The sequence below is a fragment of the Dipodomys spectabilis genome, unplaced genomic scaffold (genome assembly GCF_019054845.1).
Source record: "Dipodomys spectabilis isolate Male_0828 unplaced genomic scaffold, ASM1905484v1 ptg000230l, whole genome shotgun sequence".
In the NCBI taxonomy this organism is placed as follows: Eukaryota; Metazoa; Chordata; class Mammalia; order Rodentia; family Heteromyidae; genus Dipodomys; species Dipodomys spectabilis.
The window spans coordinates 201397-229058 of NW_024870907.1; the positions used below are offsets into that span (position 1 = coordinate 201397).

Below are 27662 nucleotides of genomic sequence, written 5' to 3' on the forward strand. Positions count from 1 at the left end.
CGCATGCTCCCTGGAACTTTGGTCCTCCAAGGCGCTTTCAGCCTCTCTACCCGTCCTTCTCGTTGCTCCGCTGTGGGGGCGGGAGCGCCGCGGGGGTCCTCCAAGATGGCGGCGCAGAGGAGGAGCCTGCTGCAGAGTGTGAGGAGACTGACCGGCCCTCCGGGCTTGGGGGTCGGGAGCCCCGGTGTACTGTCGGGTGGTGGAGCGTGACCTCCGCCCGCTCCTCGCTTCCCTGGTCCGGGCGCGAGCAGCGCGCGGCAGCCGCGCGGGGTTGGGCCCCGCGCATGCGCGCCGCCGCCCGGCCGCCCGCGAGGCGCCGGGGTCCGGCTGGGTGGGGGCGTCCGCGAGCCGGAAGCGGGCGCGGCCGCGGAGCCCGCCGGGGCGCGAGCCCGGGGACCGCCGGGGCGGCCCGCGCGCGTGCGACGCGTGCTGCACGCTGGCCTCTCTGCGGGTCGCCTCTCATTGGGCCTTTTAATTTCAGTGTAGCCGCAGGAAATAATACTGTAGTCACTCTTACAAATGAGGAAACTGAGGCGCAGAAGGCCAGGTCACCCAGGCAGTCTGACTCCAGAGCTCCCCTTAAGCTGTGGGCTGTTCCGAAGGATTGGCAGAGGTGGTGGGGACCTTGGTTTGGGTTCCAGCTTCACTGTGCCTCCCTTGGTCTCAGCTGCCCCTCTGCAAGGTGACATTGGAAGTCCAGGCCTCTGGGTGAGACTGCGCCCATCTCCCCTCTCCATCTCCCCGCCCGGCTTTGATTCTGGTGTTTATTATTATTATTATTATTTATTTTTTTTGCCGGTCCTGGGGCTTGAACTCTAGGCCTGGGCCCTGCCCCTTAGCTTTTCTGCTCAGGGCAAGTGACCTATCACTTCCAACTACATAGCTCTACTTCCAGCTTTCTGGTAGTTTTAGTGGAGGTAAGAGTCTCGCTGGGCTGGGAAGGTGGCTCAGTGGTAGAGCGCTTGCCTTGCATGCATGAGGCCTTGGGTTCGATTCCTCAGCACCACCTAAGCAGAAAAAAAAGCTGGAAGTGGCGCTGTGGCTCAAGTGATAGAGCACTAGCCTTGAGCTGAAGAGCTGAGGGACAGCGTCCAGGCCCCACGACTGGCAAAAAGAAAAGAAAAGAGTCTCACAAACTTTCAAGCCCAGACTGGCTTCAGACCATGATCCTCTGACCTCAGCCTCCTAAGTAGCTAGCATTATAGGTGTGAGCCAGCTTTGATCCTGTGTCTTCTGAGATCATTGGCCTTGGTCTTGAGGCATCAGAATGATAGGATTAGGTTAGCCTTCACTGCTGTGTGTTAAGGAAGACTTGTATGTGTGTGTGTGGGGGGGGGGGGGGTGTCTGGTACTGGTACTGGGGATTGTACTGCCTTACCACTTGAGCCATAAAAGTCTTTTGGCTTTGTCTTCCTGGGCTGACTTTGAACTGCGATCCTCAGATCTCAGCCTCCTGAGTATAGCTAGCATTACAAACATTAGCTATCAACACACTGGCTAAGCAGGCATTGTGTAGAGTCTGGGAGTTGAGAGGTCTGAAAGGTCTGGAAGGGCATGAATGTCCCCATTGTAGAAAGTATCTGGGAAACACTAGCTTGACTGTGGTGTTGAGGGAAAGGGATGCTGGGAAGAATTGGTAAGTGGTGCCTGTTGAGTTAGCTTACTATGGAAAGAGTGGTCACCTGGAATATGCAGAGCAAGGTAGCTGCCACCTTCTCCCCCTGCCCAGGAGACTGGTCAGATAGAAAATAAGCTTGCCTTGCCCCAATTTGGGTGATGTTAGACTCTTAAAAATGACAGACATATAGCATCTTGATGCAAATCAGGGGACTTCCAGAGATGCCTATACAAGCCTCCTCAACTCCACTCACACCCTATCAGACAGACCAGGTCATCCTTGCTCACAAGGTATCATGGTGTCTAGTCCAGGCAGGGTGCTGTCCTGAGTCTGCTCAGATGCCTGTGTTCGGCAGATGGTTGTGGAGGTTGCTACTCTGGCTTCTCAGCCTGGGAGTGCATGGATGAATGAGACAGGGTAGCCACCCTCACTGTGTATAGCCCAACTTGGGAGAAGGCACCTATGCCATTGGCATAGTGTGTAAGACACTCCCAGGTCTGTGTGGGTCTGCATCAGGAGCCCTGGGCAGGCAGCAGAGAATTGCACAATCCTTGAAAGAGAGTCAGGTTTTCCAGGCAGAGGAGAGGAGGAACATTCCAGGAGGATATGCATACATACTTACACAAGTACATAGGTACCTGCTGAAGTTAGCTAAGTGGGGTTCCATGTCTGTATTGCTAGCACAGGCCATGAACAGCCTCCAGTGATCCAGGCAGAGGGGCTTGCAAGGAAGGAAGGGCTGGGATTACTCAAGAGGTTCTAGAGCTACTTGGCAGAGTGCGGAGTGGATCATTGTCCTGAGGAATTCCCCTTTCCTTGCCAGGGAGTGTGGAACCTTAAAAGGTCTTTTGGAGAAAAGAGCTTTTGAACAAAAAACAACCAGCCGTCTCCCTCTGATAAGGCAGTGTGTGCCACACACAGAAGCTTGGGTTCAATGGGGTTCTGTCTCCACGTTTGTGGAGGTGTAGTAAGGGACATGAAAGGGTGTGAGGAGAGGTGTACAAAGGCTTTGCCTTTTCAGGAGCCCCAGGGAGGACCACTGTGGCTGTGGTTGAATACTTGGGGGAGAGTAGTAGCCATGGCCCAAGGGAGCTGCAGCCCTTGAATTGGCTTGGTAGATGCTGGCAATAGCCTTTGTGTCATGCGAAGCTTCTCGATGCAGTCTGCTTTGTGACTGGAGAAAGATCTTTCTTGGATTTGAGCAGCAAGAGTGGAAGCCTGGCACCTGCTAAGTCCTTAGATGTGAATGAACAGTGGCTTGAAGAGAGAGGACAGTGGCTTGGCCAGGGGGAGAGAGGAGTGGTGGGAAGTAGGAGGGTTCAGCTGTACTTGGAGGCAGAGCTGGTCTGATTTGCTGGAGTTGGATATGGGGTTCAAGGCAGAGGAGTGCCTGATAGCTCCAAGGCTGGGTTTGAACAACAGTGGCATCATTGACAGTAAGGGCCCCTGAAAGAGGAGTTTCCTTCCTTCCTTCCTTCCTTCCTTTTTCTCTTTCTTTCCTTCTCTCTCTTTCTTTCCTCCTTCCTTCCTCCCTCCCTTCCTTCCTTCCTTCCTTTCTTTCTTTTGGGTTCGGTCGTGGGGCCTGAACTCTGGGCCTGGGCGCTCTCTCTCAACTCTTCAGCTCAAGGCTAGCGCTCTACCACTTGAGCCACAGCGCCACTTCTGGCTTTTTTTTCTTTTTGCTTATGTGGTGCTGAGGAATCGAACCCAGGGCCTTAGGCTTGCAAGGCAAGTGCTCTACCACTGAGTCCTTCCTTCCTTCCTTCCTTCCTTCCTTCCTTCCTTCCTTCCTTCCTTCCTTTCTTTCTTTGGGTTCGGTCGTGGGGCCTGAACTCTGGGCCTGGGCGCTCTCTCTCAACTCTTCAGCTCAAGGCTAGCACTCTACCACTTGAGCCACAGCGCCACTTCTGGCTTTTTTCTTATGTGGTGCTGAAGAATCGAACCCAGGGCCTCAGGCATGCAAGGCAAGCGCTCTACCACTGAGCCACCTTCCCAGCCCCTCTTTCTTTCTTTTTTCTTTCCTTCCTTTCTTTCCTTTCCTTCCTTCCTTCCTTCCTTCCTTCCTTCCTTCCTTCCTTCCTTCCTTCCTTCCTTCCTTTCTTCCTTCCTTTCTTTCTTTCTTTCTTTCTTGAGCTTCCTTTGCTCAAGGCTAGCACTCTACCACTTGAGCCACACAGTACCACTTCTGTGTATGTGGTACTGAGGAATTGAACCAAGGGCCTCATGCATGCTAGGCAATCACTCTGCCACTGAGCCACATTCCCAGCCTCTAGAGGAGTTTATTGCATGCAAGGAGGACCTACCTGGAGTTTGATTTTGCCTGGATTGTTTTTAAGTACAAAGAAGAGATTAGCCAGAGATGGTGGTACACGTTTGTATTCTTAGCCACTCAGAAGGCTGAGTTGGGGGATTGCTTGAGCCCAGGAGTTTGAAGACAACATGAACAATACAGCAAGACCCTGTCTCCAAAAATATAAAAAGAAGGGCTGGGAAGGTGGCTCAGTGGTAGAGCGCTTGCCTTGCATGCATGAGGCCCTGGGTTCGATTCCTCAGCACCACATAAGCAAAAAGAAAAAAGCCGGAAGTGGCGCTGTGGCTCAAGTGGTAGAGCACTAGCCTTGAGCTGAAGAGCTGAGGGACAGCGCCCAGGCCCAGAGTTCAGGCCCCACTACTGGACCAAAAAAAAAAAATAAAAATAAAAATAAAAAGAAGCCACCAGTGGCTCACACCTGTAATCCTAGCTACTCAGGGGCCTGAGATGTGAGGATCACAGTTCAATTCTAGCCCAGGCAGAAAAGTCCATGAGACTCTTATTACCAGAAAATTGGAAGTGGAGCTGAGTTCAAGTCCTATGATCAACAATAAAAGAAAAAGAAAAAAAGAAAATCAACTTGAAATAATTATTTTATATATTTGTTGCCAGTCTTGATGAATTCAGGGCCTGGGCGCTATCCCTGCTGAACATCTTTTTTGCTCAAGGATAATACTCTACCACTTGAGCCACAGCGTCCCTTCTGGCTTTTTCTGTGATTAATTGGAGATAACAGTCTTACAGGAAAAAAAAAGTCTCAGTCTTTTCTGCCCCTCTGACTTCGAACCTGGATCCTCAACTCTCAGCCCCCTGAGTAGCTAGGATTACAATCATGAGCCACCAGCGCCTGACTTGAAATTAATATTTGTTTTTTTTTTTTTTTTTGGTCCGGTCGTGGGGCCTAAACTCTGGGCCTGGGCGCTGTCCCTCAGCTCTTCAGCTCAAGGGTAGTGCTCTACCGCTTGAGCCACAGCACCACTTCCGGCTTTTTTCTTTTTTGCTTATGTGGTGCTGAGAAATCGAACCCAGGGCCTCAGGCATGCAAGGCAAGCGCTCTACCACTGAGCCACCTTCCCAGCCCCCCTTGAAATTAATATTTTAAGATTAGGTATATCCTGAATAATTTTACTTATGAACCCTCAATTTCAACTATATTTTTCTCTACAATGTACACACACACATACACACATACATACGTACACACATATATATATACATACACACATACATACCTGATAAGATAAAAACATCCATTGCAAAAATTTCCTCATGGGTTGGGAAGGTGGCTTGGTGGTAGAGTGCTTGCCTTGCATGCATGAGGCCCTGGGTTGTATTAACCAGCACCACATAAGCAGAAAAAGCTGGAAGTGGTGCTGTGGCTCAGGTGGTAGAGTGCTAGCCTTGAGCTGAAGAGCTGAGGGACAGCGCCCAGGCCCAGTGTTCAGGTCCTACGACTTCAAAAAAAAAAAAAAATTCTCAGGCCCAGGGGCTGCCGTGGCCCCCAGGGATTCAAATGGTAGTGGGGAACTTGGTGATGACAGCATGGAGCCTGTGCTGGAAGCCTTAGGGCATGGTGGAGAGCAAGAGTGTTCTTGACTCTGAAGTGGATCACCCAGTGGCTTGGAGGTGGCCAGAGGTTTTTTAAGAGAAGAAATTGCTGTCCCACCCTGAGCCATCTTCCCATAGAAATCCACACTGTCAGAGCTTCCTTTTGGTCCCCAAGGCATTCAGTTTCTTTCACTACAAAAACACTCAGCCTTTTCATACCATAATGTGATATTCAAGCTGTGGCCTGAAGCAGGCTTTGTCCACTTGTGCTGCCCAGGGCTTTGAGCTGAGTCCATGTGGGGACATCTATGACCTCTGTTGATGTGGCACAGACTGAGCCTCCTGTGTAAATGAAAGGGCCCAAGGTGTGGCAAAGCCCCCGGGGACCAAACACAGTTGGATCTCCGTGGAAGCTTTTCCTACCAGAGTAGGACTGGTGGAAAGCCCCTTACCAAATCAAGCTTAAGGCAGGCCCTTGGAAGCAGCCTTCTTAATTTCTGTTGGATTTTGTTAGCAATTCTTTGAGTCGGGGAGGAATCACAGTTCCTGTGTTTGCATGTGCGTGCGCACACAGGCGTGTGTGGAGAGCCGGGCGGGGGGGGGAGGGGGCTCTACACTGAGGGTGCCAAGTGTGAGACACCCCCTTCTCAGCTTTCCAAAGGCTTGTGCCCCCTGAGCTCATGAGCCTGGCATTTGGGGATGTGGGAGAAAGTATGCCTCAGTGAGCGCAGGGGCGGAGGGGTGGGCGGTTTGTGTGACTCGCAAATCCGTGACCTTTCCAAAAATTGTTCAGAAATGTGGAGGAAGGAGGAGACTTGGCAGACTTGTTCATAGACGCCACTGTGGCTACTTGGTGTGTCTGATCCCTAGTGGAGATGGAGAGGAGTGGGAGCTTGCCAGCCCTGGCCATGTGAGATGAAGTCAGGGAGGAATGAAGCTGGCCATTGTCTGGCCACTTGTCTCCGAATCTGTCCGAGATGCCGTGGGGACCACACTCCAGGCCGGGCCTGCCACTGAACAGCACCCAAACCACATGAAAACCATGCGTTACAGGATATAAGACACAGTATTTTTTTTGTCTTTCTTCTTTTTTTCTTTTGTCGGTTGTGGGGCTTGAATTCTGGGCCTGGGCGCTGTCCCTTAGCTCTTCAGCTCAAGGCGAACGCTCTACCTCTTGAGCCACAGAGCCACTTCCAGTTTTTCTCGTGGTTCATTGGAGATAAGAGTCTCATGGACTTTCCTGCCTGGGCTGGCTTTGAATCATGATCCTCAGATTTCAGCCTCCTGAGTAGCTAGGATTACAGGTGTAAGCCACTGGCACCCAGCTAGTATTTTTTTTTTCCAACTAAGAAAACGATGCACTGCTAATTAACTTGTAACATTATCTCCAGTCATAGTGAATTATGGGAACTAACATCTTTAAACCAGTGAGCAAGCCAGGCACTGGTGGCTCACACCTTTAATCATAGTTACTCAGGAGGCTGAGATCTGAGAATCATGGTTCAAAGCCAGCCCAGGCAGGAAAGTTCATGAGACTCTTATTGCCAATAAACCACCAGAAAACCGGAAGTGGCGCTATGGCTGAAGTGGTAGAGTGCATGTCTTGAGCTGAAGAGTTGAGGGACAGCGCCCAGCCCAGAGTTCAAGCCCCACAAACCGACCAAAAAAAAGAAGAGGGGAAGTGGCGCTGTAGCTCAAGTGGTAGAGCGCTCGCCTTGAGCTGAAGAGCTGAAGGACAGCGCCCAGGCCCAGAGTTCAAGTCCCACGGCCGACCAAAAAAAAAAAAAAAAAAAAAAGAGGGCTCCAGCCCGGTCTGTGGCAGGCAGGAGGTTCCACTAAAATAGAGTAGCCTTGTTTTGGTTTTTATCTTTTAGACATGGCAAATCATACTGGTTTTCCACTTAGAATATTGGAAAGTTTTACTTTGGAAATGAAGTAATTTCAGAGAAAAATATGGTAATTTAGAGATAAACCAGAAGCGGGCAATTTATTGACAACCGTCCATGGCTGATTGAGGTTTGGGAAACCAGCCTCTGGTACTAGCTAGATTTGAGCAGGGACTTTAAGGGTGGAGGGGACAGAGAAAGACAGAAAAAGGAAGGTCTTGCCTTCCTGTGCATGCTTTAAATATATGTTCTCTGGCTGAGTTTTTTCTTCTATCTTTGTTTTCTTGCTGTCTACAGGGTGCCACTGTAAGCCAAGCAGGACTTTGCTCGGCAGAGAGCATGCATCTACATATATGTGCCTGTCTGTGATTTACCTCTGGGGTCAAAGTCTTCCATTATGATCTGTTAGTCACCCAGACTGGCTGGCCGTCCTCTCACTCTCACTTGCTGATGCAGACTTTCTCCCACACCCCTAGAATATATGGGTTTTCAAGGAGGGCAGAAGATGCTACTTGCCTCCTCTGTTTGGTGTGAACTTCTCCTGCCAGAAGTGGGTTAGGTTCCTGCACCTTTTGTTCTGGGCACAGTTTTAGAAGTCATTTGGAATGCTGTGCAGAAGGCTCTGTCTGTACAGGGCGGACAATTCAGTGAGATTGTTCCTTTATCAAAGGGCGAGACTCAAAACTGTGTCAACAGTCTGGAAGGCTAAGATGAAAGCATTAAGATCTAATCTGACCTTAGGCTTCCAGACCTTACGGGGGAGTGTGGTAGAGGATACAGATGAGCAAGACCCCCTGGGGAGAAAAGCTGCCTGTTATCATTGGCAGCAAGTAGGAATGTTCCCAGGGAGGCCACCTTCTTTTACTTAAGAGGGCTACTGGTTTCCATGTGTTGATTTTCTGACTTGACACCCAATGCTTTTCTTTTTGTTGGTTGGTTGGTTTGAGATAGTGTCTCCCAGTATAGCCCAGGCTGCCTGGAATTCGTTCTGTAGCTCAAACTGGCCTCAAAGTACAGTCTTCCTGGTTGGGTGCCAGTGATTCACTCCTGTAATCCTAACTACTCAGGAGGCTAAGATCTGAGGCACTTGGCTTAAAAGTCAGTCTGGGCAGGGAAATCTGTAAGACTGTTTTCTCTGATTAAGCACCAAAAAAGCTGGAAATGGAGCTGTGACTCAAGTGGTATAGTGCTAGCCTTAAGCAAAAAAGACTCAGAGAGCCGGGTGCTGGTGGCTCACGCATGTAATCCTAGCTACTCAGGAGGCTGAGATCTGAGGATCACAGTTCAAAGCCAGCCGGAGCAGGAGAGACCGTGAGACTCCTATCTCCAATAAACCACCAGAAAACCGGAAGTGGCACTGTAGCTCAAGTGGTAGAACGCTCGCCTTGAGCTGAAGAGCTGAGGGACAGCGCCCAGGCCCAGAGTTCAAGCCCCATGGCTGACAAAAAAAAAAAACTCAGAGATAGCACCCAGGTCATGAGTTCAAGCCCCATAACCAGTACACACACACATAAACACACATGTAACCCAAAAAAAATCTTCCTGACTCAGCCTCCCAAGTGCTGGGATTATAGACATGTGTCACCATACCTTTTATTGTTTGAGTTAATTTTATCATGAATTTTCTAGGGTTTCCAGGTATACCATGCTTTACCTTTTTTTCCATTTGCTGTCCTATCATTTTTTTCCTCTGTCTTAATTGCCTGTGCTCACACTTCCATAATATTAAATAATGGAGAGTAGGCAGCTTTGTAGTGTTCTTAGTGGAAATGTTTCTTCCCTTGTGCTTCACACTGAGTAATATGCTGGAATTGCAACTCACTAAAGTATACATTTAAATTTAAGAAATATTGAAGGGCAGGGAAGGTGGCTCAGTGGTAGAGTACTTGCCTTGCATATATAAGGCCCACCCTGGGTTTGATTCCTCAGTAGCACATAAGCAGAAAAAGCCAGAAGTGGCGCTGTGGCTCAAGTGGTAGAGTACTAGCCTTGAGCCGAAGAGCTGAGGGACAGTGCCCAGGTCCAGAGTTCAGGCACCATGACCGACAAAAAAAAAGTTTTGAAAGACTGAGAATGTAGCTTAGTGGTAGAATGTTTGCCTAGCATGCATAAAGCCCTGGGTTCAATTCCTCAGCACCACGTAAACAGAAAAAGCTGGAAGTGGTGCTATGGCTCAAGCGGTAGAGTACTACTCTTGAGCAAAAAGAAGCTCAGGGACATGTCCAGGCCAGGACTGGGAGAGAGAGAGAGAGAGAATGAGAATGAGAATAAGTGAATAAGTATTGGAGCCAGGTGCTGATGGCTCACACCTTTAATCCCAGCTACTCAGGAGGCAGATATCTGAGGATCATGGTTCAAAGTCAGCCCTGGCAGGAAAGTCCATGAGACTTTTTCTTTTACCAGTCATGGGGCTTGAACTCAGGACCTGGTGCTGTCCCTTAGCTCTTATGCTCAAGGCTAGTGCTCTACCACTTTGAACAATAGCTCTAGTTCCAGCTTTTGAGTAGTTAATTGGAGATAAGTGTCTCACAGGGACTTCTCTGCTTTTCTGCCCAGCTGGCTTTGAACAGTGATGCTCAGATCTCAACCTCGTGAGTAGCTAGGATTATAGATGTGAGTCACCAGCACCCAGCTCGTGAGACTCTTATGTCCAGTTAACAATCAGAAAGCCAGAAGTGGCACTGTGGCTCAAAGTGGTAGAATGCCAGCTTTGAGCAACAGAGCTCAGGGACAGCCCCCAGGCCCAGAGTTCAAGCTCCACAACCAGCCCCCCCCCCCCCCCAAGAAAAAGAAAGGGAGAAAGAAAGGAAGGAAGGAAGGAAGGAAGAATTAGAGCAGGCACCAGTGGCTCATTCTTTTTTTTTTTGTTTTTGTCGGCCGTGGGGCTTGAACTCTGGGCCTGGGCGCTGTCCCTCAGCTCTTCAGCTCAAGGCGAGCGCTCTACCACTTGAGCTACAGCGCCACTTCCGGTTTTCTGGTGGTTTATTGGAGATAGGAGTCTCACGGTTTCTTCTGCCCGGGCTGGCTTTGAACCGCGATTCTCAGATCTCAGCCTCCTGAGTAGCTAGGATTACAGGCGTGAGCCACCAGCGCCCCCCGGCCAGTGGCTCATTCTTGTAATCCTGGTTATTCAGGAGGCTGAGATGTGAGGATCACCATTTGAAGCCTGCCCAAGCAGGAAAAGTCCCTGAGATTCTTATCTCTAACCAGCATAAAAGATGGAATTAGAGGGCTGGGAAGGTGGGTCAGTGGTAGAGCGCTTGCCTTGCATGCAGGAGGCCCTGGGTTCCATTCCTCAGCACCACATAAGCAAAAAGAAAAAAGCCAGAAGTGGCACTGTGGCTCAAGTGGTAGAGCACTAGCCTTGAGCTGAAGAGCTGAGGGACAGCGCCCAGGCCCAGAGTTCAGGCCCCACGACCGGACCAAAAAAAAAAAAAAAAAAAGATGGAATTAGAGATGTGACTCAAGTGATAAAGTCCTAGCCTTGAGTGAAAAAGCCAAGGAACAGCACCCAGGCCTTGAGTTCAAGTCCCAGCACCCACCCCCCCCCCCCCCCCACACAAATAAATAATAGTCAGGAGTCACCAATGATTAACCTTGTTTTATTTACTTTTTCTTTTTTGAGACAGTTTCACTGTTTAGCCTAAGCTAGATTTGAACTTAACTTACTATCCTTTTGCTTCAGCCTCTCCAGTATTGGTTTTACAGGTGTGTCCACCATACCCAGCTCCCAACAAGACTTCCTTCCTTTTTGCTTGCTTCCTTCCTTCCCTTCTTTCCTCCTTTCTTCCTTCTGTTCTTTCTTTCATTCTTTCTTGTAAATACAGAATGATTGATTCTAATCCATATAGGAAATCAAAGCAACTAGAAGAGCCAAAACAATTTTGGAAAAGAATAAAGTTAGAGGAATCACACTGTTGGTTTTAAAACTTACTATAAAACTACAGTAATAAAACTAAAGTAATAAAATGTGATATTGGTGGAGAGATAGATACATAATTCAGCCAAATAAAACCAAGTCCAGAAATACCCTCCATAACGTGGCTAGTTAAATTTTAACAAAGATTCAATAGCAATTTGATGGGGAAAGGGTAATCTTTTCACCAGATGGTGTTCACACAATTGGACATCTGCATTTAGGGAAAAAAATACCACAACTTCCTACCTTTTCTGGGTGCTGGTGGCTCACGCCTGTAATCCTAGCTACTTAGGAGGCTGAGATCTGAGGATCAGGGTTCAAAGCCAGCCTAGGCAGAAAAGTCCGTGAGACTCTGATCTCCAATAAAAACCACTAGAAAACTGGAAGTGGTGCTGTGGCTCAAGAGGTAGAGCACTTGCCTTGAACTGAAGAGTGCAGGGACAGCGCCCAGGCCCGGAGTTTAAGCCCCACGACTGACCGAAAAAAAAAACAAACAAACTTCCTACCTTTGACCAAAATCAATTCAAACTGGACCAGAGATAGAAAGATAAAAATGTGAAACTATAAAATTTTTAGAAGGAAACCAAAGGTCTTTGTGACCTGCAGCTGGCTTGTCATGGCTCCAGGAGCAGGAACGATGGAAGGAAAGGATCGGTAAAATGACATCATCAACACCAAAAACCTAACCAGGTACCGGTGGCACCTGTAATCCTAGCTACAGAAGGCTAAGATCTGAGGACCAAGGTTCAAAGCCAGAAAGTTTGAGATTCTTATGCTAATTAGTCACTAATTAGCCACCAAAAAGCTGGAAAATGAAATGTGGCTCAGTGGTAAAGGGCTAGGCTTGATTGGAAAAAAAAAAAAAGAAGTCAAGTTAGAGCATGAGGCCATAAGTTCAAGCCCCCATGTCAGCATCAAAACAAAAGAACACCAAAAATGTGGCACTACATAGGATACCACTACGTGAGCATCAAGGCAAGCTACAGACTTGGGTAAATATTTACAGATTGCATAGCTATCAAGGATTTTATCCAAAACATGTAGAGTTCTAAGAACTCAAAAGTTCAGCTGAGTGCTGGTGGCTCACACTTGTAATCCTAACTATTCAGGAGGCTGAGATCTGAGGATCATGTTCAAAGGCTAGCCCAGGCAGAGAAGTCTATGATGAGACTCTTTTCTCCAATTAGCCACCAGAAAACCAGAAATAGAGCTGTGGCTCAAAGTGGTAGAGTGCTCGCCTTGAGCAGAAGAGCTCAGGGACAGGCCCTGAGTTCAAACCCCAAGAGGGGGAAAAAGGTAAAGGAAAATCCCAAAGTGGGTACCAGTGATTTATGTCTGTAATCCTAGCTACTTGGGAGGTTGAGATTTTAGGATTGAGGGTCAAAGCCATCTTGTACAGGGAAAATCCTTGAGACCCTTTTTTTTTTTTTTTTGGAGAGGGGTGGTCTGGTCATGGGGCCTGAACTCTGGGCCTGGGTGCTGTCCCTCAGCTCTTCAGCTCAAGGCTAGCGCTCTACCACTTGAGCCACAGTGCCACTTCCGGCTTTTTTCTTTTTGCTTATGTGGTGCTGAGGAATCGAACCCAGGGCCTCATGCATGCGAGACAAGCGCTCTACCACTGAGCCACCTTCCCCCAGCCCCATCCTTGAGACTCTTATCTTCAGTTAACCAGCAAAAAGCTAGGAGTAGAACTTTGGCTCAAGTGGCAGAGCACTAGCTTGGAGCACTAAAACGCAACACACAGCACCCAGGTCCTGAGTTCAAGCCCCAAGACTGGCACCAAAAAGAAAATATTCCAATTAAAAAGGGGCATACACCAGACCTGTGTGCAGATAAATGCACAAGAAGATGCTCAGCATGATTAGGGAAATGGAAGTTGAAGTGAAATAAAGCATTTCCCTTAGAGTTCTAAACAGTCTAGTTGCTGCTGGGTGGGGAAGGCACCAGCCTCCAGAACTCCTGTGCGGGGATGGTGGAGATGCTCATGTTTCAGCCACTCTGGAAAACTGTCTGTGCCAGTTGGTTTCTCATGAATGGACATCATCCATTTGCAGTCCCTCCCCAAGGTAGTTACCTTAGAGAAATGAGAAGTTATATACCAGCAAAAACCTACACGAGTGTTTGCAAGCCCTGCCTGTGTGTGTATGTTTACACACTAGTGCTGGGGCTTGAACTCAGGGCCTGAGCACTATCCCTTAGCTCTTTTGTTCAAGAATAATGCTTTACAACTTGAGGAGCCACAGCTCTACTTCCAGCTTTTTGCTAGTTAATTGGAGATAAGAGTCTAATTTTCAGGGCTGGGAATGTAGCTTAGTGATAAAGTGCTTGCTTAGGATGCATGAAACCCTGTATTCAATTCCTCAGTACCATATAAACAGAAAAAAACCAGAAGTGGCTCTGTGGCTCAAGTGGTAGAGCACTAGCATTGAGCACAGAAAGGCTTAGGGACAGTGCTCAGGCCCTGAGTTCAAGCCCCAGGACTGGCAAAAAAGAAAAACGACTTTTCACTTTTCGCTTTGAACCACTATCCTCAGATCTCAGCCTCAGGAGTAGCTAGGATTACAGGTGGGAGCCACCAGTGCTTGTCTAGCTCAGCTCTCTTAATAATTACCACACCCCTGAAACAACTAGAATGTCTTCCTGGATGAACTGACAAGTGGGCTGTGCAGGTCTGTGCAGTAGAACAGAGACCTGCTCTGCAGCCGGAAGGGACCAGCTACTGGTGCGTGTGCCGCAGTGCGGGGGAATCTCAGGGGGACAATCCTGAGTAAAAGAACCTGCCTTTTGTCACACATGTGACGAGCTGGGGGGCGGGTGCCAGGAGCTGGGTAGTGAGGACTTCAGAATGGCATCAGGAGGGAGTGTTTAGGGTTGTGGGCACACCACATCCCAAGTGTGGCAGGACTCCCAGCTTCTCCAGTGTGTTCACAGCCAGGCCCCTCCCCTCCACAATGTGCTATTTTAAAAATAAACTAGACTCCCACACCCCACAGAAGTGCTCCATAAGGAAGGTGCTAAAATAGATAAATACAGCATAAAAGCAATAAAATGGAAAAACAATCCAGAAAGCAACTCCCTGGCAGTATATATAAAGTAACAAAATGAAGTTGGCCACATTTTTATCATGTCTGCTTGTAGAAGCCTGCAGCAGCGGTTTTCACATGCTTTTTTTTTTTTTTTTTTATTCTTAGACCATTACTGGTAATTTGTAAGAAATTGTGCACAATAGTGGTGTTCATTTAAGACTTCAATAAAGCTTTCCATACACATTTTAACGAGTGGCTTTGAAATTGGACTTTGATTCTCCCAACCATTGAATCTACTGTAGCTGTACAGTGGAACCCTGACTTCCTCATGAGCAGGCCCAGTGCTCAGGTGAGGGAGGGTGGGCCCGGCCTGGGCCTTGCTGCAGTCAGACCGTGGTGAGGCAAATGCAGGTGCTCAGGAACACTTAGTAAATTCAGTCAGTATGTCGGGGCCTACTCAAGTGTATGCTGCTTATGTGTTTGAGATGCCACAGTGATGGTGCTTGGCAGCCTGATTTGAGAAAGAGCAGGAGTCAGATGAAGGCAGGCAGGAGAGATGAAGCTCTTGAGGCCCAGAGAACTCTTAGGTTTGTAGGCAAGGAGAAACTTGAGTGTCCATGTGTGGGACCAAGCAGGTGCCCACCAGGCCGCAAGCGTCACTGGGAAGTACGTAGCAGGGGAGATGGGAAGGCCCAGTGCCAGGGAGAGATGGAGACCAGCTTGCAAGGTGCAGTTTCTCAAGACTTTGTCCTAACCATCCTCCTGAAACCATGAAGGGAGCTATTTATGATGCAGACACCCCTGGCTGCGCCTGGTCTGATGCTCTGTGGGCAGACTGCGAACTGCAAACAGTGTCCCAGGCCTACCTCGCTTGTGACAGAACCTCTGTGAGGAGTGCGTGCAAAAAACTTCCCGCAAGGGCTTTGCTTCATTTGTGTTTTGCTTGTGTTTCACAACCCAGATCCATCCTGGAAACCACGTGTTGGAACCCTGATTTTTAGGGGGAGAGGGGGTCCCCAGGAACCATTTGTAGATTGTCCATAAAGACAGGAAAGCCTTCTGCAGGTATTTCTTTGTACAAGGATCGTTGCTTTCAGAAAGGAATAGAACCCTTTGGTTCAGGTGAGTGGGGGAGGGAGGTGGCACTTCATGGTTTCCTGGCGTTCTCCCCGCCCCAGGAGCAGCAGGCAAGCTGGACAGATGACCTGCCGCCTTGCCACCTCTCTGGCGTTGGCTCAGCTTCCAACCGTAGCTACTCCTCCGATGGCAAGGGCATCGAAAGTCACCCTCTGGAGGACAACTGGCTCAAGTTCAGGTATGCCTGTAGTGGAGGTTTGCAAGCAAGACACCATTGGGTGTGGGGCTTGCCCTAAATGTGGCCCTTGGCAGCCAGCCTCTGCTGTGGTACCTTCCCCATCTTGTGGAGGGCCTGCTCGGGGCATGGGGAAGAGGGAAGGCAGAAGGTCGTGGGCACCATGAAATAATAGCCAAAGTAGGGGACCTATGTGGGGAGCTGAAGTCTTTGTCTTTAGTCTCCCCCAGTTCCTTTCTTCCCCATCCAAGGTCCTGGTGTTAGGTCTCCTTTCACCCTCCCTCTACCAGGAGTGAGAACAATTGCTTCCTGTATGGCGTCTTCAACGGCTACGATGGCAACCGGGTGACCAACTTTGTGGCCCAGCGGCTATCGGCAGAGCTCCTGCTGGGCCAGCTCAATGCTGAGCATACCGAGGCCGACGTGCGGCGGGTGCTGCTGCAGGTAGGAGCTCCAGGTAGCTGCTGTCACCCAGCTGACTTGCGTGACAACCCACCTGGGCCCTGGGCCTTGTCGCTATGAATGTACCTAGGGTTGGTCCACAACCCACTAGCTTCTTTCCCCCTGCTGAGGAGCAGATCTGGGGGTAGCCCCTGGTACAGGAGCGCCCTCATCCATCCCTAGGAGCTGAAGGCCTTGCATGGAGTAGCGGTCCTGTAGGGCTGGCAGTCTGGCTCTGGAGGAGATGCTGCTGCAGAGGGAGGGAGGCCTGGTAGAGACCAGGGTCTTCAGAGCAGCCCCCTCATCTGAGTGAGTCAGGTGCAGCCTCTAGCTGCTGCATATGGCCAGGAAGGAGCTCCCCTCCCCAACTCCCAGCTGTGTTCTTGCTGGCCAGCAGCCTCGCTGCCCGCTGTCATGTTGGAGTTTTCCTCCTGTGTCTCCATTTCCAAGCCCATGAAGATGGCCCGGCCTTTTCTTGTCCTCTTGGGACTCTGGGCTTCTGTGCAGTGACTTGAGTACCCACACCTTGGAGAAGGGGTCAGCATCATGGTAAAGCAGGACCTGGCAGGGCTTGACAGAAGCCTTCAGGAAGAGACCACTGTGCTCCATTGACCTAGCACTGCCCAGAGCCAGTGCTGAGCCGAGGGCTGCCTGCTTGGGGCTGAGCCACTCTGATGCCAAGCCCAGGCTCTGCTCTGGGCTCTTAAGTCCCTTTGGGTGCTGCCTGAGCAGTACCTCTGCCCCTGATGTGCAAGAAGCCCCAGAGCTGATGGGTGTGGCACTGGGTCCCATGAGCACGGCTGTGGAGGCAGTGACCTGCCGCGCTCTCCCAGGGCATTCCAATGTGAGGTGACCGGTGGCTGAGCCGGCCTTGGCCTCGTCTTGTGTCCTGCAGGCCTTCGATGTGGTGGAGAGGAGCTTCCTGGAGTCCATCGATGATGCGCTGGCTGAGAAGGCGAGCCTCCAATCCCAGCTACCAGAGGTAACCTCCCCACCTGCATGGGCCCAGATGTCACGGCCTAGCTCTGCCGGAAGCCAGCTCACCTGCCATGGTCACTCACCAAGCATGGACCCAGCAGAGCCAAGGAATCGTGGGAGCCAATGGGCCTGTGCTTGAGAGGCTCCTGTGGCCTGCTGTGCATGGGACAGCTTTCCCTGAGGCTCAGCTTTAGCTTTCAGTGATGGGAGGGAGGTCAGGCCTTTCCAGTCCTGTGGTCCCAGGCTGCAGCCTCATCACTTGCCAGCAGCTTCAGGCTGCCCCTGTGTTAGGGCTTGTGGGCTTTCCTGAGCAGGCCTTCATCCTGGCCATGCCACGGCCATCTGTCTGTCCTCTGGGCCTTCACATCCCTACTCCCATCTGGAGCACCTGCCTGCCTGACCCCTCTGTTGATGGATGCAGGGTGTGCCCCAGCACCAGCTGCCTCCTCAATATCAGAAGATACTGGAGAGACTCAAGGTGCTGGAGAGGGAGATCTCAGGAGGCGCCATGGCCGTCGTGGCAGTTCTTCTCAACAACAGGCTCTACGTGGCCAACGTTGGTGAGCCGCCCACTGTCCCAGGCCCGGGGAGGGGAGGAGGGGGGAGACTGGGCTTGGAGCCCTCTCTAGTGGGCTGCATTCTAGACACAGAACCTCAGATGCAGAGTGTCCTGCAGCCACTGGACATATGCCCTCATTCCAGCCACACCATCAAGAAGGAGGATGGCCTGGATGGAGCAGGCATCCTGGCTTTTGGCCTCACTCTGCCACTAACTGGCTTGTAGCCTAGGGTGAGCCACAGTCTGGCTCTGAAGTGGCCTCCAGAAGAGGTTATGTGGTGCGAATACCCAGTCAGCATCCCCCAGCAGTGAGCTGGGAGAACTGAGCATCTGACTAATGGGAAAAGGAGGGGCTGTCTGGGAAGCAGAAAAGAATGTAGAGCATGCAGGTTCCTACTGTGGGGACTGCAGAGACCTCTTATGCACCCCTCTGTCTTCCTCCATTCCTTAGCAATTTGTTAGACAGCAACTTTCAAACCAAAACGAAATTAGTACTTAGTGGACCACCATGTCCCATCCAATCCAGCTACCTTGTAGCTGGTTCTATTCCATCTATTGCCCTTCATCCCCAAATTTTTGTGAAGCAAACCCTAGACATTGTGGTGCGGTCACCTCCAGAGTAGAGATACCTCTACCCTAGTACTCTTAGTACATGCATGATCCTGTGATTGTCACCAATGACCCCCAACTGGTAGGTCACCCCTGGTCTAGCCTTGGCCTTTCCTGCAGCCTGTGTGAGAAGCCTGCCCTCCCCCCTTCTCTCAGGGGTCCCCTCCTCTCCCAGGGGCCTCCGCCTCCTCCTGCATAGTCTTTGCCTAGCTGCTCAAACTGTGCTGCAGGCACGAACCGGGCACTCCTGTGCAAGTCCACAGCGGATGGGTTGCAGGTGACCCAGCTGAACATGGACCATACCACAGAGAACGAGGATGAGCTCTTCCGCCTTTCCCAGCTGGGTGAGCAGAGGATGCCGGGCTGGGGGGTCAGTGTGAGGGGACTGACCCCTGCACCCCTCATGCGCTCTCCTTTGCTGGCCAGGGAGAGGGGTGGAAGGGCTGGGTGCTTCAGTCTGTGGCCAGTCTGCCTGGGGTGCATGGAGTGGGCGTGGCCTGGGGAAGGGGATGTTCTTAGGACACTGGGGTGCTGGGTAGCTGCTCACCATGTCACCCTGCTGTTACCTCCCTTTCCTCCTCCTTGTTGACCTGGCATGTTTCACTCTCTCTCTCTTTCACTCTCTCGCTCTCTCTCTCTTTTTTTTTCCTAAATTTGTCATGAACCAGGGATGGTTCTACAGGAATGCCTGTTCTGTCTCTCCCTGGTAGGTTTGGACGCAGGAAAGATCAAGCAGGTGGGGGTCATCTGTGGGCAGGAGAGCACCAGGCGCATCGGGGATTACAAGGTCAAATATGGCTACACTGACATAGACCTGCTCAGGTGGGTGGCCAGCCAGCAGCCCACAGAGGCTGGGGCCAGAAGCTGATCTCAGGCCGCAGAGGGAGGGGTTATTGAGGCTCAGGGAGACACTTTTCCTCCCCCCAGGTTAGCAGGTATGCAGTGGGGCCTGGGTGAGCAGGCAAGGAGTTGGGTCCCATGGTGCTAGGCTGGCAAGGGGTCAAGAAGGAAGCTGGGCCAAAGCCAGGGCAAGCAGCAGTGTCACAGGACCTGGCAGAGCAAGCAGGAGGTTGCATGAAGAGCTGGCGTGTATAGGTATGGGAAGACCACCAGCCTGTTGGTTACTGCTGCCCGCGGCCAGAGGCATGCAGAGGTGTGAGATGAGTGACCTGCCTTCCTGCGGGGACGCTGCCCTCTGTGGTGATACCCAGCTCGTGGCAGTGACAGACCTGCTGAGCCTTTGTTGCAGCCAGCCTACACCGCTCCTTACACACAGCCTTCTGTTCTCCACTTGCTCAGACCCTCAGATATGTTCCTGAGTGGAAACTGAGGCATGGAGACATCAGGTAGCCTGCCTGGTGATAGGCCTGGTGATGGACCAACGCAGGACTTGACCTCAGGCAGCCTGAATTTGGAGCATGTGTCCTTCATGGCTGGCTAACCTGTGTAGGAAACACTGGCACTTGGGTGATGCCAGCCACAGCTTTTATGTGGCAGGGCCGTAGGAACCTCACCAAAGACCCCGTCAGCAAGGGCCAGACCTCCTCACCTGCGCCTCCCAGGATTTATGCAGTTTGGAACCTTTGTCATTAATTTATAGGGTTTTCTTTGCTCTGTTGAAGGCCTGTGTGTGAAGGGCTCAGGGCAGGGCAGTGACGGCAAGTCTTCCATCCGTGCAACGCAGGAGACCCTGCTGAGGCCGCCAGTTTCTCATGTGTGTCTGCACATGCGAACGTGCACACAGGTGCCTCTGGGTGTTTTCTGGGAGCTAAGGATGACAGCAGCCCCCTGAAATACCCACAGAAACACCCTGTACACACTCCCAGGAGTGTGCCCCCTTACCTTTCTTCCTTAACTACCTTATTACAGTCTGAGTGATGTACTCAGGTCCATACTTCCTGTGTGCAGCTCGGAGGCCGGAGCTAAGGTCACGTCCCCCTCTGTTCACACAAGCGATGCCCCTCACACACCTGCACACCTGCACCTGAGTGCAGCCTCTGGGATTCCAGCACCTGGTGGGCCTGGACAGCCCAGCCCTCGGCATGTGTCCACTTTGTCCTCTGAGTGTTGTGTCAGGATTGTCCTCGGGCCCATGTACATGTGCTCCAGATTTGCAGGTTAGCAAATGGCGTCTCTGCACATGGTCTATTTGTGGCTTGAGCTGTATAGACACCTGTGAGTGGGCTTGCTTGCTTTTTTTTTTTTTTGACAGTCGGGTTTGAACTCAGGGCTGTGGGTTTGCTTGGCTTGATTCCTCAGCAAGCACTTTACCACCTTCAGAGAGGAGTGGGCTTTTCCATGGCCTCCTCTCTTGCTGTTCTGCCCTGCCCTGCCCTGCCAGGCTCTATAGACAGGAGACACCAAACAAGGCTGGAGTCTGATATTTGACCTTGGCCATCTGAACCCCAGAGCACACCAGCTCTCCTGGCCCTTTTTTTATTCCAACACTGCCCTCAGGTCTGCTCTGATTTTCTCTTTCTTTTCCACTTACCAAGTCAGTGTTTTATTGTACATTCTGGGTGTAGCTTCTCCCCCCAGCAGAAGCAGCCTCCACCTGGTGGTCTGTCCACACCAAGCCCTCCCTCCCCTCTCCCACAGTGCTGCCAAGTCCAAACCTATCATCGCTGAGCCAGAGATCCACGGTGCACAGCCACTGGACGGGGTGACCGGCTTCCTGGTGCTGATGTCCGAAGGACTCTACAAGGCCCTGGAGGCAGCCCATGGGCCTGGCCAGGCCAACCAGGTGAGCCACACACTGCACAGGTGGCCAGGCGCTCTCCTCACAAGCTGTCAGACATCTTTCCAGAGGTCAGAGGTGGGGAAGGAAAAGCTCAGAGCTCTGAAGACATTGCTCCTGCCCAAAGCAGTACTCATTTCACTGTTCAGCACAAGTGCTGAGGAGGAGGGAGAGGGAGAGACTCCACTCAGATTGTTCTGGGCTGAGGGGGAGAGCCCAGGAAGGGCTGCAGCCTGCTGCACAGAGCTGGGCTCAGGTATCAGGCCTCCCTGCCGCAGCCTCAGGAGGCCTCTCTTCAGTGAGCGGCAGAGTCCCTCACCTCTGCAGCGAGGAGGGCTGTGCTCCTGTGGAGGCCTGTGCAGTGGGGAAGGCCATGCTCCCATGGGGACTGTGCTGAGGTCAGGCACAGGAAATGGAGCTGTTGAGTCAGGGAGAAAAGACATGTTTCTCGCACAACGTGGCGCACAGGTGGCGAGCAGTCGTCACTGAAGTATGACTTCCAGGCTGGTCTCAAAGTCATGTGCTGGGAACACAGGTGTGCGCTGCCATGCCTGCCTCTGATCATCTCTTTTTCCTTTCTGGGCAGCACTGGGGATTGAACTCTGGGCCTTGCATTTGCTGAGCAAGTGTTCTGCACTTGAGCCCACGTTATTTTGCCTTTAGTTTGTGTTTAGATAGGATTTTGTATTTTTGTCCAGGCTGACATCTACCTTCAGTCTTTTTTTTCTTGTCAGTCATGGGGCTTGAACTCTGGGCCTGGGTGCTGTCCCTGAGCTCTTCAGTTCAACGTGAGCACTCTACCACTTGAGCCACAGTGCCACTTCCGGTTTTCTGGTGATTCATTGGAGATAAGAGTCTTATGAACTTTCCTGCCTGGGGTTGGCTTTGAACCATGATCCTCAGATCTCAGCCTCCCGAGTAGCTAGGATTACGGGCCTGAGCCCAACTACCCTCAGTCTTATTATTTCTTCCTCCCAAGCAGCTGGAATTACAGACATGAGCCACTGTGCCCAACTCTAATTCATCCTCTTCAACAAAGAAAGTGTAGCTATCTCCCGATTCCCTGTGTTCAAGGGTTTTCACCGTTTTCTTATTCATCCCAGCAACTTTGTGGCACAGAAGGACCAGTGGCTTACTAAAGCAGGGAACTCGGGTGGGGCTCAGCTCCCAGGGTTCTGTCTGAGGTCACGGTGGGACGGTGGAGCTGAGCCTGGCTCCCCGTCCGGTCCCTTCCCCTCACCTGTCTCTGCCCTCTGCCTCTACGAGCCGTAGCCAGTCCTCGCGTAAAGAACTGTGGTTTTCTTTTTTTCTTTCTTTCTTTCTTTGGTGCCACGTATCCAGTGGCATCTCCCAGGTTCTAGAACATGATGTCTTCATTCTGCATTCTCAGGTTCTGACAATACCTTGCATGTTGTAGCCTTCAGCAAGTTTGTGTGAGAAGGAATGCTTGATGCTGGCCATTCACATGGCCCTTCTTAGCAGTCTACAGACTGCTCAGATTCGTGCACTATGTAACTCTTGTATTAACCCAGGGAAGTGATCCATTTAGAGATATGGAAGCCAACTTTTCTAACTTGAAAGTTCCAGAAAGATTATCCTAAAGGTCTTGAAAAGCTCAGATTACATGTTGGCTGGTAGGGACTTCCTTCACCTGCTGGGTTTGTGACCCCCTAAATCAACAGGACCCTGGGATTATGGGTCCCCCTTCCCAAGGCCACTCCTCACTTCTCACCAGCTCCTTGGTTCCACCCCCAGGAGATCGCCGCAATGATTGACACTGAGTTTGCCAAGCAGACCTCTCTGGATGCAGTGGCCCAGGCCGTGGTGGACCGGGTGAAGCGTATCCATGGTGACACCTTTGCCAGTGGGGGGGAGCGTGCCAAGTTCTGCCCACGGCACGAAGACATGACCTTGTTGGTGAGGAACTTCGGCTACCCACTGGGAGAGATGAGCCAGCCCACACCCACCCCAGCCCCAGGTGGGTGAGCCACAAAGTGGTAGCCTCACTGCTTGGCATCTGTGAAGCAGGAGGCCCAGCTTTGAGTGGTTCTGACCTGACGCTTTGGTTTGCCAACTCTGCGCTGTCTGTATAATGAGAATGGTAGCACTTCCCTGCCATCTTTTGAAGATCTGCCACATGAGTACACAGTGCAGGCCACAAGTCACAGACAGATGATCAGGCCCCGAGGCCTGGCTCTGGCCACAGTGGACTGGGCACATACTTTATTTTTTCTTTTCTTTTTCTTTTTTTTTTGCCAGTCATGGGGCTTGAACTCAGAGCCTGAGTACTGTCCCTAAGTTCTTTGGCTCAATGCTAGTGCTTTAGCCCTTTGAGCCACAGCACCACTTCCAGTTTCCTGGTGTTTAATTGGAGCTAAGAGTCTCATGGACTTTCCTGCCTGGGCTGGCTTTGAACTATGATCCTCAGATCTCAGCCTTCTGAGCTGAGTTGATAGGATTACAGGAATGAGCCAGGTGCCTAGCAGTACTTTACTTTCTTACTTTCTCCTCTTTTTTTCTCTTTCTTTCCTTTCTTTCTATCTCTGTCTCCTCACTCCCTCTTTCTCTCTCTCACCCTCTCCCCTCTGCTCTCTCTTTTTTTTTTTTTTGGTCAGTCCTGGGACTTGAATTCAGGGCCTGGGCACTGTCCCTGAGCTTCTTTTTGCTCAAGGCTAGCACTCTACCACTTGAGCCACAGTACCACTTCAGACTTTTTCTGTGTATGTGGTACTGAGGAATCAAACCCAGGGCTTCATGCATGCTAGGCAAGCGCGCTACCACTAAGCCACATTCTCAGCCCCTCCTTTCCCTTTTTTTTTTTTTTTTTGGGTCCGGTCATGGGGCCTGAACTCTGGGCCTGGGAGCTGTCCCTCAGCTCTTCAGCTCAAGGCTAACGCTTTACCACTTGAGCCACAGCGCCACTTCCAGCTTTTTGCTTTTGCTTATGGGGTGCTGAGGAATCGAACCCAGGGCCTCATATATGCAAAGCAAGTGCTCTACCATTGAGCCACCTTCCCAGCCCCCCCCCCCCTTTCCTTTTTTAAAGAAGCAAATCTTAGAACTTGAACTTAGTGGCTGGGTGTGTTCCACCAGACCCCAGGGTTGCTGGCATTTCTCTGGCTTTTTATTGCAGCCGTATTTTTATTGGGTTAGCCTCAGCAAGGAGCAGACTTCTGTGGACTAAGCCGTCAGGGGAAGCTGGGCCGTTACCCACCCTGCCTCAGCACAGCTTCCGTACTGAAGGGAGGGCTCTGCTCCTGCGCTGCTCCCTGGATCCAGGGCCCCTTGGGGACTCGGGGAGCCTCCCAGTCTACAACCCCTCAGCCCAGAGAAGCAATGTCCCTGTGCCTCTTTCCTCTTCCCACCCCCTCCTCCTACCCACCGCTGTCTTCCTCCCACAGCTGCAGGGGGCCGTGTGTACCCCGTGTCCGTGCCCTACTCCAGTGCCCAGAGCACCAGCAAGACCAGTGTCACCCTGTCCCTCGTCATGCCGTCCCAAGGCCAAATGGTCAACGGGGCCCACAGCGCTTCCACCCTGGATGAAGCCACTCCCACCCTCACCAAGTAAGCCAAGGCGCTGCCCTGTGCCCGCCGTGCTGGACCTTTCCAGCCCCGCCCCTCCCCCCCCTCCCGGGGCAGCATAGATGGTTGCTGGTAAAGCTGGACCTGGGTGGCCCAGGAGGGCTGGAGGGGACAGTCCACCATCCACTGGGTCAGGCCACATCCTTGCTGTGGACCTTGCTTTGTGCAGGTTCTCTTGTTCTTTTCTCCCATGTGGGAGTGTGTAGCCTAGGCTAGACCTCTCCATGGACTCTGTGTTGGGACCTCTGGGGCTGCCGGGGACCATTGCCCCTGCCCTGCTTCTCCCACCACTGCTCCCCCAAGGGTCCATGCGGGTTTCAGCTTTGAAAGGTTTGTCTAGTTTAGGGGGAGGGGTCATTCGTGAAGTGGGGATGGGGTTGGGCAGGAGCGGCCCCTCCCTATAGACCTGTGGGACAGGTCTGTTGCCAGCACCCCTTGGGGGGCGGGAAGGGATCTGGTTTCCATATTACAGCCCTGCAGGGGTAACAGATCCCACACCCAGCCCATCAGGATGGAGCAGGCAGGATGTGGCCAATTAGAAGGGCCTTGTTTGCCTCGGCCTGCCCCGGGCCTGCCTTCTGCCCACAAGATCTGCTGTTAACATTGTGGCAGGAAGAGTCTGCCAGGCAGCCGGGAGTCCCAGAGCTGCGGGCAGCTCGAGCAATCCTTGAACGGGGTCAGCCTGTCCTCTCCTCGCCCCACCCCCACCCCAGGAAGCCACCAGCTGCGTCCACACAGCTGATCACTGTGGCCCACGGAGGAGCTAGCATCCTCCGCCTCACTCCCTGGGCCTCCAAGGCCTCTGCCCTCCCCAGTTAGGTCCCATGCGGGCCAGCCTGAGCTGGTGCTGTGCGTGCTGGGAACTGGCAGGCAGCAGCTGTTGTGCACCCAGTCTATAAGAGGCAGAAAGTTTCCTGGAATAGGGGTCCTGCCTGCCTGTGCTCCAAGGCTGAGATTGGAGTGGCTCAGAGCCTCAGTAGAACTTTCCCTAACAGAGGAAGGTCACCATGCATGGCTGCTCAGCCCTGACGCCATGTGAGTCTTCCATTTACCCTCTGTCAGCTTAAAGAGCTGTATATAGCCAGTGCTGAAATACTCTTTTTTTTTTTTTTTGGGGGGGGGGGGGCGGGGGTCCAGTTGTGGGCCTGAACTCTGGGCCTGGGCGCTGTCCCTCAGCTCTTCAGCTCAAGGCTAACATTCTACCACTTGAGCCACAGCGCCACTTCTGGCTTTTTCTTTTTGCTTATATGGTGCTGAGGAATCGAACCCAGGGCCTCGTGCATGCAAGGCAAGCGCTCTACCACTGAGCCACCTTCCCAGCCCCCTGAAATACTCTTGAAGGCTTGGCATAATGACACCTGCCTGCAATCCCAGCACTCAGGCTGAAGCAGGAGGATCCTGAGCTCATGGCCACCAGACAATATAGCGAGACCCTGTCTCTGAAAACCAAAACAGAAAAGGAATGCATTTGACAGTTTTGGTGTCCCTCAGAACATCTGGTTGGCTCTTATGGCCATCTTTGATAGGCAGGCCTGCGGCCCACCGGAGGTTGGGGCTCTGTCTGCAGGCTGGGAGCTAAAGTGCCCTGCCTCAGTTGTCCCGCTGACTCCCTTCCCTCCTTCTGCAGCCAGAGCCCGACCCTGACCCTGCAGTCCACCAATACACACACGCAGAGCAGCAGCTCCAGCTCCGACGGGGGCCTCTTCCGCTCCCGGCCCGCCCACTCGCTCCCACCAGGCGAGGATGGCCGAGTGGAGCCCTACGTGGACTTTGCTGAGTTTTACCGCCTCTGGAGTGTGGACCATGGTGAGCAGAGCGTGACGACAGCGCCATAGGCCTGGGCAAGGAGCGCAGCCTCGCCGGTCCACGCGTGGGGTGCGTGGGGACGGCCTTGTGCTGGGGGCCAGTGGACACCTCCACGTCGTGCACCAGGCTCTGGCCCACGGCACTGCAGGCTGTGGAGCTCACGGGTACAAACTTTGTGGCGGGTGTGCACCTGGCCACCACATAGGCTGGTGGCTGGGTTCGCTGGGCAGCCCCAGCCAGGACCATAGCTGTCCCTCAGAGCAGGGTCCAAGCATAGGCGCTGTGGCGACACAGTGGGACGGGGTCTTGCGGACCCACGGTGCCTCCGGCCAGATGGAATGCTTGCTCGAGGCCACCCCCAGAATAGCCCCTGGACACCACTAGTACCCTTCGTCTCTGACCGTGTCCCCCGCCTCTCGGCTTGCGGTCCCCGTGTCCCTGGGATGGCCACAGGAGCAGCTTAGGTGTGGCTGAAGAAGCACGAGGCTGGAGCCGCCAGAACAGAGCGCCGGTGGCTGGGCGTCCCCAGGGGCGCAGGAGGTGAGCTGCCTCCCCAGCCGCTCTTCTGCCGGCCCCGCGCTGCATCCTCCGTGCTGCTGCTGGGGAGCCCCAGTATCGAGCGGCTGAGGGTGAGGTTGGACTGCTTCTGGATGGCAGCCAGAGGTGACAGTCTGGGCTGGGGGCCTGGCTGAGAGAAAAGACTGGGCAGTGGCTGTGAGGGAAGAGGATCCTTGGAGTCCTGGCCAGAGCAAAGCCCAGGAAGACAAGGCTTTAGGGGTGTGCATGATATTTCCAAATAGGGAGGGAGGGACGGGCCAGCCAGGCCCTGAGCTAGATCACTGGCAGGCTCCGCCTTGGTGGGGTCCACAGAGGAGGCAGCGGCCGCTGCCTGCCCTTGTCCAGAGCTCTAGCCTGTGGCCTTGGTGTGGCGTGTGGTTCACAGGTGCTGCCCTCCCTTCCCCCCAGCCCCCAGCCCCACAGTGAGGGCACAGCCGCAGGCAGTCAGGCCACAGTGTTGTCCTTGCTGTCTGTAAAGCCAAAGGCCAGTTCCAGAGCCCCCTGCCCGCTCTGGCCAGGAGTCTGAGTCCCTGCAGCAGAGCCTGCCCCACACAGTACTGGGGACACTGCCACCGAAGAAGCAGAGAGAAAACGGGGATGACAGCCACCCGCCCTGGCTGCCCTCCCCTGGGAAGCCATCTCTGCTGGCCCGCAGATTTTGGGAACATGGGACTGTCTCAGGAATGTCTGGGGAATGCCTGGTGCTCTTACTCTAGAAATGGAATCATGTTTGTTGTTAATGCAATAAGGAAGCACGTGGTGTTCTCCGCCA

The 27662-nt window shown here is 52.4% G+C and overlaps 1 protein-coding gene across 1 annotated transcript; it reads left to right on the plus strand.

Annotated features, from left to right (window-relative positions):
• The first annotated feature begins 58 nt into the window (after positions 1–58).
• On the plus strand, positions 59–27662 carry Tab1 (TGF-beta activated kinase 1 (MAP3K7) binding protein 1). Its single transcript, XM_042697936.1, has 11 exons — positions 59–138; positions 15487–15623; positions 15911–16064; positions 16957–17043; positions 17461–17599; positions 18438–18551; positions 18918–19029; positions 20806–20950; positions 22700–22922; positions 24346–24508; positions 26154–27662. Exons 1-11 carry the CDS (start codon positions 106–108, stop codon positions 26359–26361), a joined length of 1515 nt encoding a protein of 504 aa, XP_042553870.1. The 5' UTR covers positions 59–105; the 3' UTR covers positions 26362–27662.